General features: G+C 34.9%; 1 protein-coding gene across 1 annotated transcript in view; it reads left to right on the top strand.

Annotated features, from left to right (window-relative positions):
• The first annotated feature begins 686 nt into the window (after positions 1-686).
• helz (helicase with zinc finger) overlaps positions 687-18,924 on the top strand; it is a 93,634-nt gene continuing 75,396 nt past the window's right edge. The window contains exons 1-10 of the mRNA XM_073843023.1: positions 687-728; positions 4,553-4,759; positions 5,481-5,517; positions 7,042-7,166; positions 9,843-9,899; positions 10,124-10,172; positions 10,316-10,391; positions 10,917-11,115; positions 14,404-14,511; positions 14,792-15,092. Coding sequence (XP_073699124.1) covers positions 4,571-4,759; positions 5,481-5,517; positions 7,042-7,166; positions 9,843-9,899; positions 10,124-10,172; positions 10,316-10,391; positions 10,917-11,115; positions 14,404-14,511; positions 14,792-15,092 — 1,141 coding nt within the window. The 5' untranslated portion in view covers positions 687-728; positions 4,553-4,570. The remainder of the gene's footprint in view (positions 729-4,552; positions 4,760-5,480; positions 5,518-7,041; positions 7,167-9,842; positions 9,900-10,123; positions 10,173-10,315; positions 10,392-10,916; positions 11,116-14,403; positions 14,512-14,791; positions 15,093-18,924) is intronic.

Genomic DNA, 18,924 nt, shown 5'->3' with positions numbered 1-18,924 from the left:
TTATTGATGTATACTTTGACTATGAAAAACTATTTATATGTTGACTATATAAAACCATTTATTTATTTATTCATTTATGCATTTATACTTTGACTATAAAAAACTATTTATTTGTTTATACGTTGACTATATTAAACCATTTATTAAGTATTTATTTATACATACTTTCACTATATAAAACTATTTATGTATTTATTATTTATTTAGTTATGCATACTTTGACTATATAAAACTTTTTTTATACTTGGACTATGTAAAACCATTTATTTATTCATTAATTTATTTATGTATACTTTGAATATGATTGACTATATAAAACGAATTATTTATTTATTTATTTATACTTTGACTAAAATAAACCATTTATTTATTTGCTTATGTATTTATTTTTATAGACTTTGACTATATAAAACAATTTCTTTTCTTTGACTATATAAAAAGCATTTGTTTGTTTTTAATCCTTTAACTATATAACTACATTTATTTATTTATTTAATAGTCAGTTGTTAGTAATTCCATAACCCAATATAAGCGTCTTATCTACAAACAAACTACAAATAAAAAGCTAAAAGCTCCCTGCTCTACAGCCTGAGAGAGTCCTGCAGTGTGTGTCCTGCGCTGACTGGAGCGTGTGTGGTGGCAGGAAGCAGTGCGCAGAAATATTTGACCCATAATGCACTGCGACAGGCTGACAAGTGGATCCAAGATGGCGTAGAAAGTAAAGCTAGGTAAGTGCAGACTTCCTCTAACACCTTCCTGCCGTGCACCGTTCGCCCTCCTCACCTCTGCCCGCCGTCGATCCCGACATCCAGATGCGGCTGTCAGCTCGTGTCTTACGCGCGTCAAAACGCCAAAAATCGCGGCGCGCGTTTGCACGATTAATGTGATGAGGAAAAGGCCTGATCGCAGCTGCGCTACACTGACTAGCAGCTAAAGATGTTCGCGTCCAACTGCGATATTCGCCTCACATCTGTGGCGTTCATCACGCACACGGACAGATGCATAAGTGCAGGGTGTGTGAGAGTGAGATTCGGTGTAGATTGTTTGGTAAATGTTGCAGGATAATGTCAATCTGTGTGTCCGGGGGCGGCTGGAGCTCAAGGCCATGAGAGCAGCGATCATCGCAGTCCACATACACACGTTATAACCTTTCCCACTAATGATTAATCGTGTTTATCAACTGCTTTCCTCGTCCTCTAAGCATATATCGTACACCATTGAGCGTTTTGACTGATTCTGTGTGTATTTGCCTTAATGTGGACAGACACACACGCAGTTGTTGTTGTTCTTCTGGATGGACACAGTGGCTGTGTTTCAAACCCTAGCGGGCTGCCTTCCTAGTCATCACGTTTGGCCGCCGTAAACCATTTTTGAGCGTTCGAATTGCACGTTCTAATCGAACTAGTTGAATGTATGAACGGAACGCTGGAACAGAACGTCTGGAACGCGTCTACGACGCTCACTGGTGTTGTCTGGGTAGGCAGCTAGCGAGCTTTTGAGACGCGGCCACACACTCACACTCAGACGGGACATCTATTATTAACTGACCCGGAATCCAAATATAGAGTGTTTATATATTTTACTGAGGCTCTGTTGCCTTGTTTGGTGTGCTGGAGGTTAATTAGATGTTGGTTCGCGAAGACTGTGTGTTATTGTGTTTGTGATATCTGACTGTCCCATTCTCTCTGTGTGGAAGTGAGAGACTGCTCAGGCTGTGTGTTATACATGGAAATGGGACATTATGCAAATATCAACAACATTACAACTATTTACATCATGTTATATGTTCATGCTGTGGGATTATATTGATTTTTGCTTTCAGCAGCTTTTCCACAAACTTTATTTACAAGTTACAAGACCCAGTCGGAATTGATAGATCTTTACATTACTTTTTATTTTACATTTTTTTTTACGGAGCAGTAACTAGTGAACGTTACATATCAAATGTATCTATGTTTATAATGTCAAAACAAAATGATTAAGATAAAAGCAGTTGTATGTTTGCAATTATGTAAAAAATGACAGTAATCTCTTTAAAAAAAAATAGCAATAATAATCATAATGGTCTTTATGTTCATGACTACTGAACTAAATCTAATAACTAGGTATTTTTCGTGACCGTTGTCTATTAATGTGACCCTGGACCACAAAACCCATTTTAAGTAGCAATAGCCGAAAGTACATGATATGGGTCAAAATTAACTTTTATTCCTAAACCATTAGGATATTAAGTAAAGATCATGTTCCATGAAAATATTTTGTACATTTCTTACTGTAAATATATCAAACTTAATTTTTGATTAGAAATATGCATTGCTAAGAACTTAATTTAGACTAATTTAAAGGTGATTTTCTCAGGAAATTTTTTTTTTTTTTTTTTTTTTTTTTTTTGCACCCTCAGACTCCAGATTTTCAAATAGTTCTATCTCAGCCAAATATTGTCCAATCCTAACAAACCATACATCGATAAAATGCTTATTTGATAAAAAAAGACACTTATGACTGCTTTTATGGTCCAAGGTCACAAATAAAAAATAAATAACAAAATAACTACGATAAGATGCGTTTTTCACTGATGTATGGTTTGTTAGGATAGGACAATTTTTGGCCGAGATACAACTATTTAAAAAATCTGAAATCTGAGGGTGCAAAAAAATCAAAATACTAAGAAAATCGCCTTTAAAGTTCTCCAGATGAACTTTAAAGGCGAGCAATTTAGGTTTTGATATATTTTCGATAGAAAATTTACAAAATATCTTCATGGAACATCTTTACTTAATATCCTAATGATTTTAGGCATAAAAGAAAAATTGGTCATTTTGACCCATACAATGTATTTTTGGCTATTGCTACAAATATAGCCATGCTACTTAAGACCAGGGTGGTCCAGGGTCACATATATGCTTTTACAGTAGTAACAATATCCATATTAATTATGATATTTTGCTGGAGACAGTATCACATTTGCAAAAAGATGGTGAAACCTAATTATTTTACTGCACATACTTCATATGTTTGTAACCCTTACAAAAAGTACTGTGTGGTATATAGACCATTTGCTGAATGTACAACGGTATTTGTATTTTTGTAATGCAAAAAAATAACTTGATGTCAGCGCTGATAGTCTTTCTGCGCTATGCTTTTCTGTCAAATCTCTACTGTCCTGTCAAAATAAAGACATTGAAAGTTCAAAAATATAACTTAAAATAAAAAAACAAACATGAAATGTCCAAAATATAATAGTAGTAGTATCTTCATTTAATTTACTATTATCCTAATTTGATAATATAAAGTTACACCCGTAACTAAAGTCTTATTGTGGCCGAATTGTTTCTGGTGTTTGGTCATTCAATGGTCATCAATAGATTTTTTTTATATTTTGCTTTAAAATTAGTGGGTTGTATTTTGGTTTAGTTGCATGGAATACAATTTTTGGAGCATTCGCTTAAAACAAAACAAAAAAAAAATGTGGAAAAAGCGTGCATAGCAGCCTCAGCTAACTCAGCCCAGATGGACGTTACAGCTGTGACCTAATTATTACAGAAAAGGAAAAATGACTGCACACTACAACAGTATTTGCACAAACCAGCGCAACCGGTGTGAAAATGTGTATTTGAATGCCATTTTATGTGTTCAGCACACTTTTCAGCAAACTTCAGCTCTTTAATTAAGCATACATAGTTTGTATCTTCAGTTGCTTTTATAGTTATCTCTGCCTTGAATAATAGTTATAAAATTTGAAATCGAGAGTGATGACTTAATTCCAAATTAAAGGACGTATTATTCATTATATTAGTCATATCATGTGTTTGTGTTTTATTTTAGAGTGATAAGTGTAATACAAACACCCTTATGAAAAAGAATACTTTTGTGATTTTCCTTTTAATTGATCAAATAATAGATTTAGTGTTCAAAATGAAGACACAAAGTATTGTGACACTTTGCACTGTGAACATGAGGAAAAAATGACGTCTTCCATCCACTAAAAATCTCTAAAACACAACTTGATTAAAAGACTTTGAGTAAAAATAATGTGAATTTAGTGAAGATTCAGACATTAAGTATGACTTATGTATCCAAATTCTCCGTGTAGGTGTCCAGAAATGTGCTCAAATGTGACCCTGGACCACAAAACTAGTCTTAAGTTGTACTGGTATATTTGTAGCAATAGCTAAAAGTGCATTATAGGGGTCAAAATGATCAATTAGGATATTAAGTAAAGATCATGTTCAATGAAGATGTTCTGTAAATTTCTTACCATAAATATATCAAAACTTAATTTTTGATTATTAATATGCAATGCTAAGAACTTCATTTGGACAACTTTAAAGGCGATTTTCTCAATATTTAGATTTTTTGCACTCTCAGATTCCAGATTTTCAAATAGTTGTATCTCAGCCAAATATTGTCCTATCCTAACAAGCTAATTTTTTCAGCTTTCAGTTGATGTATAAATTTCAATTTCAAAAAAATGGACTCTTATTACTGATTTTGTTGTCCAGTCACATATAGCAATTCTGAGGTGTTTAACCCTTTGTATCTTCCATGACAGAAACTCTGTCCCAGAGTCATGGAGGACAGGAGGCCACAGAAGTCATGTGACGAGGCCATTGGATCATTAGTGAGGCAGGAGTATGAGGCAGCAGTGGCTCACAGCACAGAGGCCCTGCTGGCCATGGGGCCCCGGACCCCGACCCCCAGCACGGCCTTCCTCCGAAAGCGTGCCCTGCTCTACCGCATAGCAGCACGACTCCAGCTGGTGAGGCTGCGCTTCAGCTGCATGTCACGGCTTAGAAACACATCCACGGTTTTTGGTTTCGTTCATTTTATAACTAGGTGTTTTGGGAATTGTTGTGGTGTTTATGAAGACGTAAGTGGCAAAGCAGCACTGAAGATCAGGACATACCTTACTGCCAATCAGATATGCACATCAAAGACTTTTATGTACTGCGTTGTCTTGTTACTTAACAAAAAGCTGCCCTTTGTCTGATGATGTGCTTTAATTTCCTGGCCTGTCACTTTAAAAAAAAAAAAAACAACTGCAGTGTTTTTGATTTGAAAAACTATATAACCGTCTTTGAAGATAAGCTTGAGTGCAAACTTAATTGTTCTCTAAACAACTAGGTTCAAGAGTCAAACTATAAAACTTATGCTGTTATGGAAATTGGACATTATGCAACTATATAACATATGCTGTGTTCTCTAACTCCACGAAGTGCAAAACTTTAAGAAAATGGTTGTTATAGAGTTAATTTACTGAGAAAATCTATAGTCTTCTATTGACTATATGTCAATTTTAAAAATTGAGAAAAGATTACATTTTCGCATTTATATGCTCGAGTATGAATTAATGTGGATTTTTACAGTGCTTATAATTTTTTTGACTAGAATTTCTTAGTTAGTTTTTACACCCCATTGCGTATAGTTTTGATTGGGAGGGTGAAAAAGTAACAATTTGTGCTTTTTTTTTGATTCAACAGAAGGATTACGATCAGGCTGATGAAGACTGCAAACATGGTAAGATAACAAAACTTTAAAAAAGTATTTTCGGTACTCTTTCAGCTTAAGCAGTTTGTGTAAATGGTTTTTTTTAAAGGACAGTTCACCCAAAAATGAAAATTCTGTTATTATTTACTTGCCCTCAAACCTGTATGAGTTTCTTTTTTCTGTTGAGTACTAAAGAAGATATTTTGAAGAATGTTGGATACCAAACAGTTGACGGTAGCCATTCACTTCCATAGGATGAAAAAATACAGTGGAAGTCAGTGGCTACCATTAAGTGTTTGGTTACCAACATAAAGAAATTCATAACAATAATTTTCATTTTTGGGTGAACTCTACCTTTAATATACGCTGCCACTCAAAAGTTTAGGATCAGTAAGATTTTTAAGAAATTTATTATGCTCATCAAGGCTGCATTTATTTGATCAAAAATGCAGAAAAAAACAGTAATATTGCAAAATGTTATTATTACAATAAAATTAAATTACAATATAAAATCATAGTTTTTTTTTAATATATACTTTGAAGTATAATTTATTCCTGTGATGCAAAGCTGCGTTTTCATCAGTCTTAAGTGTCACATGATCCTTCATAAATGATTGTGATATGCTCATTTATTATCAATGTTGAAAACAGTTGTGCTGCTTAATATTTTTTTGGATTCTTTGATCAATAAAAGGTTAAAAAGAACAGCATTTATTTAAAACAGAAAGATTTTCTAACAATATACACTACTGTTCAAAAGTTTGGGGTCAGTAAATTATTATTCTTTTTTTTCTCAAATTAATAATTTTGTTCACCAAGGATGTGTTAAATTAATAAAAAGTGATAGCATAGATTTACATTGTTAGAAAAGGTTTATATTTTGAATAACTGCTGTTCTTTTTAACTTGTTATTCATCAAAGAATCCTCAAAAAAGAATCACAGATACCAAAAAAAAAAATTGGCAGTTTCCAAAACTGTTTCCAACATTGATAATTCTAATAATAAATCAGCATATGAGAATTATTTCTGAAGGATCATGTGACACTTAAGACTGGAGTAACAGCTGATGAAAATTCAGCTTTACATCACAGGAATAAATTATATTTTAAAGTATATTGAAATAAAAAACATTATTTTATATTGTAATAACATTTTGCAATATTACTGTTTTTTTATATATATATATATATATATATATATATATATATTTGATCAAATAAATGCAGCCTTGATGAGTGTAAGAGACTTCTTTAAAGTCTTACTAATCCCAAACTTTTGAGCATGTTATATATTTATTTATTTATTTATTTATTTGGCCTTTTTTTTTGTCAGGGTCATAATTTGCTCATCTCTAAAAAGTACATATATTTTAGTATACATGTAAATATGTAAAAAAAAGAAAACAAGATGAAACATAGCATGTCATATCAAAATTGTGGTACCTGTGAAGTTTGATAAAAGGCTCTGAAGTAGTACCATGGCTCTCATTAGACAGCTCTGGATTATTGGGCTGGTTTGATCACTCGGGTGTGTTGCTGTGTTTGTTCATGTAGTGTTTGCTGAGGAGCTGGGGAAGGGAGATGGCAGTTTCAGGGCAGGGCTTCAGAGTATGCTGCTGGATGGAAGCTTACAGGAAGTGTGCAGCGTTCTCTCTAAAGCGCTCTATGGAGAACCACTGGTAAACCAACTCACAATTCCTTTCCAAATGAGCTAGCTTCATGTATTGCATTTCACATTGACATCATCTCTGACTTTATCATGCTTGTAAATGCTTTTAGATTTCTTTTAGTTAACTATCTGCATTAGTTCGTCGTAATAAAAGGATTTCTGGATTATGCTGTAAACTTTACACTGTAAAACACACAATTTTGCTTTTAGCTTTACAGTTTCTCTGTAGGGTTTAACTTACATAACTTTACAAATTAGCTGCTCTGAACTCTACAATGTTCTTTTGAACTTTAGGTTCTCTGAAGCCTTGCTGTTTTGTACATTTGTAAAATTTACGATAACACTGTAAGCATCAGTTATGTTCACCCTTACAAACTTAATGTAAACTTTACAGTTTTTTCTCTCAACTTGTATAATTTACAGTTTTACATTTGAGCAAGCTTTACAATTAGACTTTAAAAATGTCCTCTCTCTTAATTAGGTGCTTTGAAAGCTTTACAATTTTGTGTACAATTTTACAGTTCTGCTATAAACTTTGCATTTGCATTGTAAATGATAGTTTTGCTCTGAACTAAGTTTTGAGACCTTTACTATTTTTACAGTAAACTATCACATTTTCTCTCAAATTTAGGTGCTTTGTAAAACTTTACAGTTTTGCTCAATGTAAAATTGTGTTGTAAACTTTACAATTGCACTATAAACTTAAATTTTGCTGTAAACCTCACAATTAGCCTCTCAACTTTAGGTGCTCTGAAAAATTTACAGTTTTGTTCAATATTGTAAAGTTGTGCTGTAAACTTTACAATTGCACTATAAACTTAAAATTTGCTCTTAACTTTACAATTTCCCTCTCAACTTTAGATGCTCTGAAAGCTTTAAAGTATCTCACAGTTTGCTATAAATGTTGCATTTGCACTTTAAACTGCAGTTTTGTTCTTACTTGTACAATTTTGCTCAACCAAGTTCTCCATCCAAGCTTTACAATTTTTTAAAGTTGTGCTGTAAACTTTTCAATTGTGCTGTAAACTGCATTTTTTTTTCTAAACTTTACAATTTTGCTCTTAAATTTAGGGGCTATGTAAGTTGTGCTGTAAATTTATAATTGCTCTGTACTCTTTATAATTGTGTGTTCAGTTTTAGGAGCTCTGTAACCTTTACAGTTTAGTTCCACATTTTACAGTTGTGGTGTAAACTTAAAAAACATTGCGTTGTAAACTACAATTTCGTTTTAAACTACAATTTTGCTTTCATTTAGGTGCTTCTAAAGCTTTATAGTTTTGGCCTAAATTATACAGTTTTGCTGTAAATTTATAATTGCTTTGTAAACTTTTAGTTGCTCTAAACTTTACAATTGTGTGTTTAGTTTTAGGAGCTCTAACTTTTACAGTTTAGTTTAACATTTTAAAGTTGTGCTGTAAACAGTTTTGTTTTAAACTTTACAAATTAGCTCTCAAATTTAGGGACTTTGTAAGCTTTTTACAATTTCTCTGTACACTGAAACTTTCCTCTTAAAATTATATTTGTACTCTTTCACGGGTTTACTCTAAATTGTACAGTTGTGCTGTAAATTTTACAGTTGCTCTGTAAACTGAAATTTTCCTCTTAAAATTATAGTTATGCTCTCAGCTTTAGGAGCTCTATAAGCTTTACGGTTTTGTTACACATTTTACACCTTTGCTGTAAACTACAGTTGTTTAAACTTTACAATTTTGCTTTTAAATATAGGTGCTTTATAAGCTTTATCATTTTGGCCTAAATTGTACAGTTGATCTGTAAATTTCAGATTTGCTCTAAACTTTACAGATGTGTGTTCAGTTTTAGGAGCTCTGTAACTTTTACAGTTTAGTTCTACATTTTACAGGTGTGCTGTAAACTACAGTTTTGTTTTTAACTTTTACAAATTAGCTCTCAAATTGAGGGACTTTGTAAGATTTTTACGATTTCTCTGTACACTGACACTTTCCTCTTTATATTTGTACTCAAATTTAAGAGCTCTGTAAGCTTTACAGTTTTGTTAAACATTTTACAATTTTGCTTTGTAAGCTTTAGAATTTTGCTTTAAATTGTAAAGTTGTGCTGTAAAATTTACAATTGCTCTATAAATTTCAGATTTGCTCTAAACTTTACAATTGTGTTTTCAGTTTTAGGAGCTCTGTAACCTTTACAGCTTAGTTCCACATATTACAGTTGTGCTGTAAACTTTACAATAGGGCTGTAAACTACAAATTTGTTTTAAACCTTATAAATTAGCTCTCAAATTGAGGGGCTTTGTTAGCTTTACAGGTTTGCTCTAAATTGTACAGTCGTGCTGTAAATTTTACAATTGCTCTGTACACTGAAGTTTTCCTCTTAAAATTATAACAGTGCTCTCAACTTTAGGAGCTCTGTAAGCTTTACAGTTTTGTTGCACATTTTACACTTTTGCTGTGAACTTTACAATTGTGCTATAAACTACAGTCTTGTTTAAAACGTTAATTTAGGTACCTTGTAAGCTTTATAATCGCCCAAAATTGTACAGTTGTGCTGTGAAATGTATAATTGCTCTGTAAACTTCAGTTTTCCTCTAAACTTTACAATTGTTTTTTCAACTTTGCTTTGTAAGCTTTGTTTTTGTTCTGCATTTTACATTGTAAACTTTTTGCTTTTGAATTTGCTAAAATTGACTAAAGCATTTTGTTTTTCACAGAATGGCATCATGACTAAAGACATGACAAGACTGAAGAGGCTCCTCTCAGAAATAGAGGTCAGTTTGTCTTATATTTCCCACTCTTAAAGGCTTTACGTACAGTCAGCGCCACTTATGTTTTCATTTCTCTGTGAAAACGTTAACCCATGCCTTCAAATGGCTTTCGACTTTCAACTTTCAAGAGCTGGTACCTCTCACTACCCCTTTTGTGCATGACTAAGAGACATGTTAGAGAATAGTGTGTTTTTGTGTATGAATCACAAGGGTGGTCTCAATTGCAGGCTGTGAGGAGTAAAATGGCGTCAGAGTTGGCTGATGAGAACGAGGAGGGTGAGTTCCACTTTAGTTTCACAATACATCCAGGATCCATTTTCATCCCTGACATTCTAACTCTTATGTGAGCTTGGGAGTTTGCACTGACATGCTGTCTATCGTTCTTTCCTCTTTCTTTCTTTGTGATGTTCTCCGTGCAGATGTTCAGGAAGGCTGGCAGTTTCGTCCTCCTCCTCGAGGGGTCACTAGTAGTGAAGAGTACACGTTGTGTAAAAGGTACACTAGTCCTTTCAGCAAAAAACACTTACTTAAACAACAGAACAATAGTGTAAAATAACCTTAATTTGATGGATTTCACATTGTGATATATAAGTCTAGATTTTTACTAACATGAATCTAGAAACTTGTATAGTGCCATAATTTGGGCTATTTATTGTATGTTGGTTTGTTAACCCTGGTGGAAAAAAAACAAACAGCTAAAACCAGCCTGATTTTAGCTGACCAGCAGGCTGGTTTTAGAGGGGTTTTGGCCACTTTTCCAGACTGGCCAGGCTGGTCTTAGCTGGTCAGGCTGGGAAACCACCAGCTAAAACCATCCTGGCCAGGCTGAGAGACCAGCTAAAACCAGCTACTTCCAGCTTAAACCAGCTAAGACCAGCCTAGGTTGGTTTTAGCTGTTTTTTTCAGCAGGGAAAATAGATTTTTCGGAGTAAATTTTCTATACAGTTTCCATGTCCAAAATGTATGTTATTGCTCTGTTGTTGATTGGTTGTAATGTGCTGTTTTGTTGGTTGTTGTCAGGTTTTTAGAGCAGGGTTTATGTCGGTACGGAGCTCAGTGTACCTCGGCTCACTCTCAGGAGGAGCTGACAGAATGGCAACGGCGCTACGCCTCCCGACTCATCCGCCTCAAACAGCAGCAGGAGGGCAAGCACTTCACTGAAAACTACATGGAGGTGCTCATCGAGAAATGGATCAACTCCCTTTCGCCGGAGAGAGTGGTATGGGCCTCTTGACAAAACGTTGTAACAGTTCACTAGAGAGGTTTTCGTTTAGCTTTCTAAAGGGAAAATGAAGTATTGATACACTGAAATGTTATTTAAATACAGTTGTGTGTCGGCCGTACGTTTTTGGATGGCCAAAAATAACCAAACGGTGACGTTTGATTAGCTAAATATCAATTTCTTGTTTTTAATCAGTTACCGAACCAAGATATATTATTCAATTCTATTTTAATTTGATGTGACCTACCGTCCATCAATTGCTGGAAGCTTTGTGCTTTGTTACTTTTGATATGAAACAAAAGGTGCTTTCGCACCGGAGAAACCTTTACATAGTTCCTAGAACTATTGGAGGAAGTTACCGCTTTTTAGCATGTCCACACAGCAGGAAGTAGGAACGTATTTAGTTCTAGGAACTCTGTTGGGTGGAACTAAATTAGCTCCTACTTCAGAGAAGGTTTTAAAACAAATCTATAGGAACTACCAGTGACGTAAGTGTATGCTGATTGGCCACACGCATGCGAAACACCAGCTACCCTGCATTTTTTAAAAGGGTCCTATTATGCTTTTTCACTTTTTGAATTTTAGCCAGTGTGTGGTATGTTTGGGCATAAAAACAACATCTTCAAAATGACAAATCTCAAAGTCCACTCCAAAGGGAGAAATTTAGTTTAAAAAAAAAAATAATTTCAAGAACTACAACAAACAGCTTCTTTGGACTACAGCGTTTGTTTTCCGGATGCTATGATGTCACAATGCGGTCCATTAGAATATCATTCAAATAAATTCCCCTACGGAAATTTGAATCGTTGGCAGGTGGGGAGGGACTAGGTGGAGGATTCACCTAACTTTAGCGATGTTGCGTGGACAGCCGCTTCTGTGATGCTTCAGCAAGCCGCAGGGCGGCTGGTATAAATGCGAGCATTGACTAAAGTGTCTGCGATCTGCTCCGATAGCCGTACTGGAGCCGCGCCATTGACGTGTGTATTCGGAGCCGTGGTTATTTCGCAGGCTGATGATAGGACCAACACTACTGTAGCATATTATTTACTCACCCTCCATGCATCCTAGGTGTATATGACTTCCTTCTTTTGGGCGAATGCAGTCAGAGTTATATTAAAAATAATTCTGGCACTCCCAAGCTTTAGAACGGCATAAACGGCATAGTGTTTCTCTCCAAGTCGATCCGTAATAAAAAGTGCCTCACATGGCTCCGGAGGGGTCAGTTAAAGCCTCTTTTAGCGATCCGATGTGTTTTTGTAAGAAAATATCCATATTTAAAATGTAAGAATCACTTTAATCTAGGGTGTGGCAGAACTGAAATGCTATCTAAGCTGTTCGCCAGTTGCAACGCAGTGGGACAGCTAACCAATCACAACACATTTCGTTTTTGGAAGGCGGACCTTCATCAAACACGGAACTAATCGAGCCATTTGTGTCAGCTTGGGGAGAAAGCTATTGTAATAATGTAAATTATATGAAAAATAATGTGTTTTTCGAACCACCAAGCATGACCGCATGTTCTTGTGCACCCCCAAAACAAACTAAAGACTTAAAAGAGCATAATAGGGCCCCTTTAAAAACAGTGTAAAAAAATTACTCCACAAACATGGGAAACAATGGTAATAACGCCATTTAGCTACCTGTTGTCTGCAGCATCAGTTGGTGTTTGTAAATGCCGCAAATAAAGACATTACTTTCGGCCACTTCAGAGTTCCTGCTGCTGGTGCGAATGCAACCAGGAAAATGTCCAGAGGGAGAAATTGGTTCTCTAGGAACCACCATGCTGGCTAGTTCCAAGAACTGAGTTCTTAGAAGTACGAGGTGCGAAAGCATCTAAAGTCTCCACTTTCAAATTTGGTCAATTTGATGACAAAGTTCAACCCAAAAAAATTAGCTTTTGACTCTTTACTGAGTCAAATCTCTGTAGCCATATGAGTTCCTTTGAGTTAGTCTATTCCTCTTTATTACTTGTTACAGCACAAAATAAACATGAATGAACATGAGGAGAAATTCTGAAATGTCGTAATTGTTCAGTCAGTATTCAACCATGGAAAGACAGCTTGTAAACCGGGGTGTAATGTTACGTTTACACTGCTGTTGAAAAGTTTGGGATCAGTAAGATTTTTTTAATGTTATAGAAATTATTATTTCAAAATATAGAATAAGTGTAATGTTGTAAAATATTATTACAATGTAAAGTAACTGTTTTCAATTTTTTCAATATAATTTTATATATAACTTTTCCAGTCTTCAGTATCACATGATCCTTCAGAAATCGCTCTAATATGCTGATTTATCATTGTTGGGAACAGTTGTGTTGCTTAATATTTTTTTGGAACCTGTAAAGCATTTTTCAGTTGTCTTTGATAAATAAAAGGTTTAAAAGAACAGCGTTTATTTAAAATGGAAATCATTTGTGACAATACAAACTACAGTTGAAAAATTTGGGGTAAGTTTTTATTTTTTTTAATGATACTTTTATTTGCCAAAGATGTTTTATATTCACAAAGCGTGATAGCAAAGACTTATATATGTTAGAAAAGGTTTCTATTTTGAATAAATGCTGTTCTTTTCAACTTTTTATTAATTGAAGAATCCTAAAAATTAAGCACCACTGTTTCCAACATTGATCACGTGACACTGAAGACGGGAGTAATGATGCTGAAAATTCAGCTTTGCATCACATAAATAAGTTATATTTTTAAAGTATGTTTGAATAGAAAACTGTTATTTTAATTTATAATAATATTTCACAATATTGCTGTTTTTTCTGCATTTTTGACCAAATTAATGCAGCCTAATGAACCTAAGAGATTACTTAAAAAAAAAAATAGTACAAATCTTATTGAACCCTACTTTTTGAATGGCAGTGTACCTCAGGAAAGCCATTTTATCTTTACAAACTCACTGGTTGGCTATAAAAAACACTCTAAATAGGAGAATTTATATATGCACTGTATTACATATGCATTACATATAACCTGATGCTTTTATTATTTAATGAAGTAATTTAATGTAAATGTTTATTACAGCCACTGTTGAAGTGTTTATAGTTTAACAATGTTTTGCAACAGAAACATAGTTAATAGTCAAAGTTTATTTAAAAACGGACTACTGTGAAGTCTAAATGTTTAAATACAAGGGTAACCATTCACAACACCATAATATAGTATATTTTTATATACTGTGGTCCTATACAGTCAATACAGCCAGAAGAGGTTATTTGTGAGGTATTGCAGATGCTTCTGCTGGTCTGTTGATTTAATGGCTTGTCGTGTCGTGCAGATGAATGACTGTGTGGATGGAGTTACAGTGGAGCACAGCTCAGATCTCTCAATTACCGTCAACTCCAAGAAATCATCTCACTGCTGGACATTCACACTCTTCTGCAAGGTTTGGACAGTCTAGCATCTCTCTTCACAAGCTACAGAGTGTTTAAAGAAAATATCGTTGAATTAGATCAAATCTTGTAGGGTATTCAAAGTTGAAATCAATGTACTCCAAACTTTAATACTCATTATTATTGTGCATGTTATTCTGAAGAAAAATGTTGTTTAGTGTAATAAAAGATTTGAGAAGTATTAGCAAATAGTGGGTTTGTTTCATGTTAAGCTTTAAAGTCTTAAAAGTGGTTTTGGAAAACTCAAACAGGTGTTTGTTTTGTCACCAACAGCCGGTCCGTACGCTACACCGCATCGCTCTGCTTTACGACGCCAACCGGCCACATTTCTCCATCACGGCGGTCTCGGCCGGAGACGCATCTACCCAGGTGCCCCAGGAGGTGTCTCAGGGCGGCTGTCAGGAGTGGAGCGTAGCCGGCCTTGTGCAGAACGGCATGGATCACTGCGTTTACACTGTGGTGGTCTCCTTCTGCACAGAGATCTTCGGAACCTTCCGGCAAACTGTGGTGTTTGATTTTGGCTCTGAGCCTGTGCTCATGCAGCGAGTGATGGTGGACGCCGCCTCCATTGAAGGTAGGACAGCGGGAAAATGCTTAAAAGTTACGTTTTAAAGAACTGAAACTTCTTTTACTCAAATCTCATGCGGTTTCAAGTGTGTGGGACAAAGGAACGGTTTAGAGAATTCATGCAGCTATTTTATTTTTTCATACAATAAATGTCAATAACCCTCCAGAAATAACCCAAAAAAGCACCAGGTCGAGTGACTCCTGCTGAAAATTGCTTTTGTTTTTGCAGCAAAAGAAAAAACCCTCCAACAAACCTAACCAAATGCATTTATTAAGCTTTTTTTTTTGTACCATGTGTGTGTATATGGCAAAATGTATAGAAGTTATTTCCACTGCTGAAGAAAAAATGTTATTGACTTTTTTTTTTTATCCCAGTGTTTTTTCTTGCATGATACAAACTCACAATTCTGACTTTTTTTTCCCTTAGCAGTATTGTCAGATAGAAACTCGAAATTGCGAGTTATAAAGTCAGAATGGTGAGATCTAAACTTGCAATTCTGAGATAGGGGTGGGCGATTTGGTAAAAATATCATATCACGATTTTTTCAAGAAATATCACGATTCACGATTTTTATCACGATTCTTTGTCATGTTGGTTTTACTTTTTTACAAGTTGTCTGAGTAGTACAGCCAAATAAATTTTTCTATTTTAAAACCAAAACCTTACAAGGTAACAAAATATAAAATAAAAAGAATGCCAGATATTTAAGCCAAAGTGGGCGAAGACAAAAAAATCTTTGTCATTATTTTCTTTGTTTTTAAAAAAATAAGAACAAAGATAAGCTACATGTTACAAATACACATACTATACAAATAAAACAAACAGTGCTTTAATTTTCAGGTACAGTCCATGTATTTATCAGTAGCATTCAAGAAATTTAATTAACAAATATAAAAATAAAACATTATATACATTATATACATAAATTATACATAGAAGCAACATTTAAAGCAACTGTATTGAAGTTCTTCAGTCAAGAGCAGTGAGTGATTTTCCTTTGTGTTTTGTTTTATTAGTGTATCATCACCCAAAAATGACAATTCTGTCATCATTTACTCACTCTCGCATTTTTTTAAGCATAAAATATGCTGAACATAAAACTTATTTTTAATGTGGGTAACCAAACAGTTGCTGGGTCCCCAGTTACTTCCATATATTTTATTTATTTATTTTAAGTCAGTGGGGACCAGCTACTGTTACCCACATTCTTCAAAATATCTTTTTTTGTGTTAAGCACAAGAAAAAAATTAATAGAGATTTAGGACATGTGAGTGACAACATTTTTGGGTGTACTGTCCCTTTAATGACAATCGACAGCATGTTTAGCTCTGTCGCAGAGTTGCACGCATCTATACAGGCGCGCATCCGTTTTTCTCTTAACTGTTTACTTTCACTTTAGACAACCGACTGTGTTTATATGTAATCCTTGCGTGTTTTTGACAGTATAAGCAAATTAAACGCCAAAGATAGCTCAGTTTAGTAATCAGGTGCTGTCTGACAGGCTTTTAGCGCACGTGCTACGCGCTCATGAAGCGCAAGCCAGAACAGCGCGCGGACCAAATGGCGTTATTTTACCGGGCAAGACTTTGAAGCACATTCAAATAATGTACTTTTGTGATGGTGAATATGAATAAGTGCAGTGTCCCGTGAGTGAATGTACAGTATATTAAGACGGAGACACACTGTAGCCAGTGGCGCCACCAGGATTTTTTTCATAGGGTGGCCGAAAGGGGCCAGTAAAAATGTTAGGGTGGCACAATACAATGCAAAAAATTGAATGCCTAAATCTGATTGAAGACAATAATTTTTGGCATTATTTCTGGTAGCATATAAAGTTATAGGCTTCAAAACTTAAGTATTAATATGCTCTGTGCAGAGCAAAATAGAAAAAGTCGCTCTGCAATTTAACTGCAAATAACCTCGTCTTTATTTTTTGAGTGCAAATTAATTTAAAATGAGATTAATAATAAACAAGAAAGCATAGATATTTAATCGGCATATTCATCAAAATAGACACAAGCTTAATACAAGTGCAGCCCGAGCCCGTCGGCTCTTCAGCGCAGTTTGAAGAGTTGCTCATGCGCATGCAATAGCCTACAGCTTGCCACGAAGCACGAATGTGTCGGGGAAAATATTAAGGTAATATTTAAAAAAAAAAATTAAACTGACGATCCTGACACGCCATTTCCTCATTGGACGCGTCTTTAGAGAGAATTGCATTTTTAAGGATTTCATAGCCTAATAAAAGATTTTGCTTTCGGTTTCGGTTAATTATTGTAAAACGCTTCTGTTCAAGACCAAGACGACAGTATCAAGGCCGTAACCAGGGTTTGAAAATGAGTGAGGTCCGAAGTAAGGTGTTAAGAATTCTGCTATAATAACACCCACAAATGCACTACATATAGTCTAGCGTCAGAGGAAAAAAAATAATTACGTTTGTTGTTTCTTTGACTGCACACTCCGCGACCCACCAGTTGAGAAACACTGCTTTAATTAATGTTTTTTGATGACTTAAGGTTAACTAAAGAGCACGAGACGTCTTCCTGCTGGCCAGTAGCCTATTTCATTCTGTAACAAACAGATTTGTATTATGCTATTGTTTTTGATAGTGTTCTACATTTCTTTCAAATAATAACGATGATCACTGCGTTTGTCTTACCGATTGTGGTATCTTCCTGTCAGCAATTAAGTTACAGGTAGTCTATAAGCTTTTTTTATGAATATACAATGTTGCCAGATATTGCTACGAAAAACAAGCAATTACAAAAAAAGAAAAAGATATCCGAAATAAGTTCAAAGCTTGTGTTTTGTAAATGTTATTAATATATCACTAACACTAACGTTCAAATTTCCACTTTATAAACGTCCCAAAGTGTCACACTAAATTGGAAAAACGAGTCAAAAACACGTATAATCGGTGGATCTGGCAACAAACAGAGGCTGCACCCGCGCTCTCACTCAATGCGCTCTAAAGCCCCGTTCACTGCGCTGGCTTCTCGCAGCAAGATGAATTGCAAACAATCATGTGATATGAGGTGGCTAAATAATCGGCTAAATTAAACGGCTAAATAATCATTCAGAGAGCTTGACATTTTATTTTTGAATATAAAAAAATGACCGAGGTCCGGACCTCGGTGACCTCATTACTGGCTATGGCCGTGGACAGCAGCGCATCAGGGGCGTCGGACAGGGGGTAATAGTGGAACAGGGGGCCCTTGGCGAGGGGGAGCCCATCGCGAACCCCTCCCCTCCCACTGAACGTGGTCTTCTATGTTTTCTTTTTTTATAAAGTAACAAAGTTTAAAGCCCAAAATTAGCTTTCACTTTCCGCATGCAAACGATTGGATATGGGTCTATCAGCGTACATTTATATAGGTTGATTGTTTAAACTAACATATATATAATATGATTGAACAGTTTAATATCCAGAGATTTTATTTTAGGCAAGTCGTGATTATTTGAGAAGGCTAAATTGATCAAACATAGGTTATGATCGACTCGCTGGTCGTTTTGAAAATCAAAAACTAACATTTAACGAACAAAAAAATGCTCCAAACGCTTTTCTAAATTAACTTAAAATAATAACGAAACGAAATATTATATAATCTCTTTGTCATTGCATACAGAACTGAACTATTTATGCATGCTTCGCGGTGCGGCTGCGCTTGTGAGAGTGCTTGAAGTCGTCGCAACTCAAGAGGTGGAGGGGTTGAGAGCGTATTCTACATTACACATCATAGAAGTTTATTATATTTATTTCTAATATTGTGTTTTGTCAATGTCCGTGTTAATTTATAAAATAAAATTATTATTCTAAAAAACTTCATTCTTGCTGGTT

Source organism: Garra rufa, chromosome 1 (assembly GCF_049309525.1).
Source record: "Garra rufa chromosome 1, GarRuf1.0, whole genome shotgun sequence".
Classification (NCBI taxonomy): Eukaryota; Metazoa; Chordata; class Actinopteri; order Cypriniformes; family Cyprinidae; genus Garra; species Garra rufa.
This window is presented reverse-complemented; position numbering and strand designations above follow the sequence as displayed.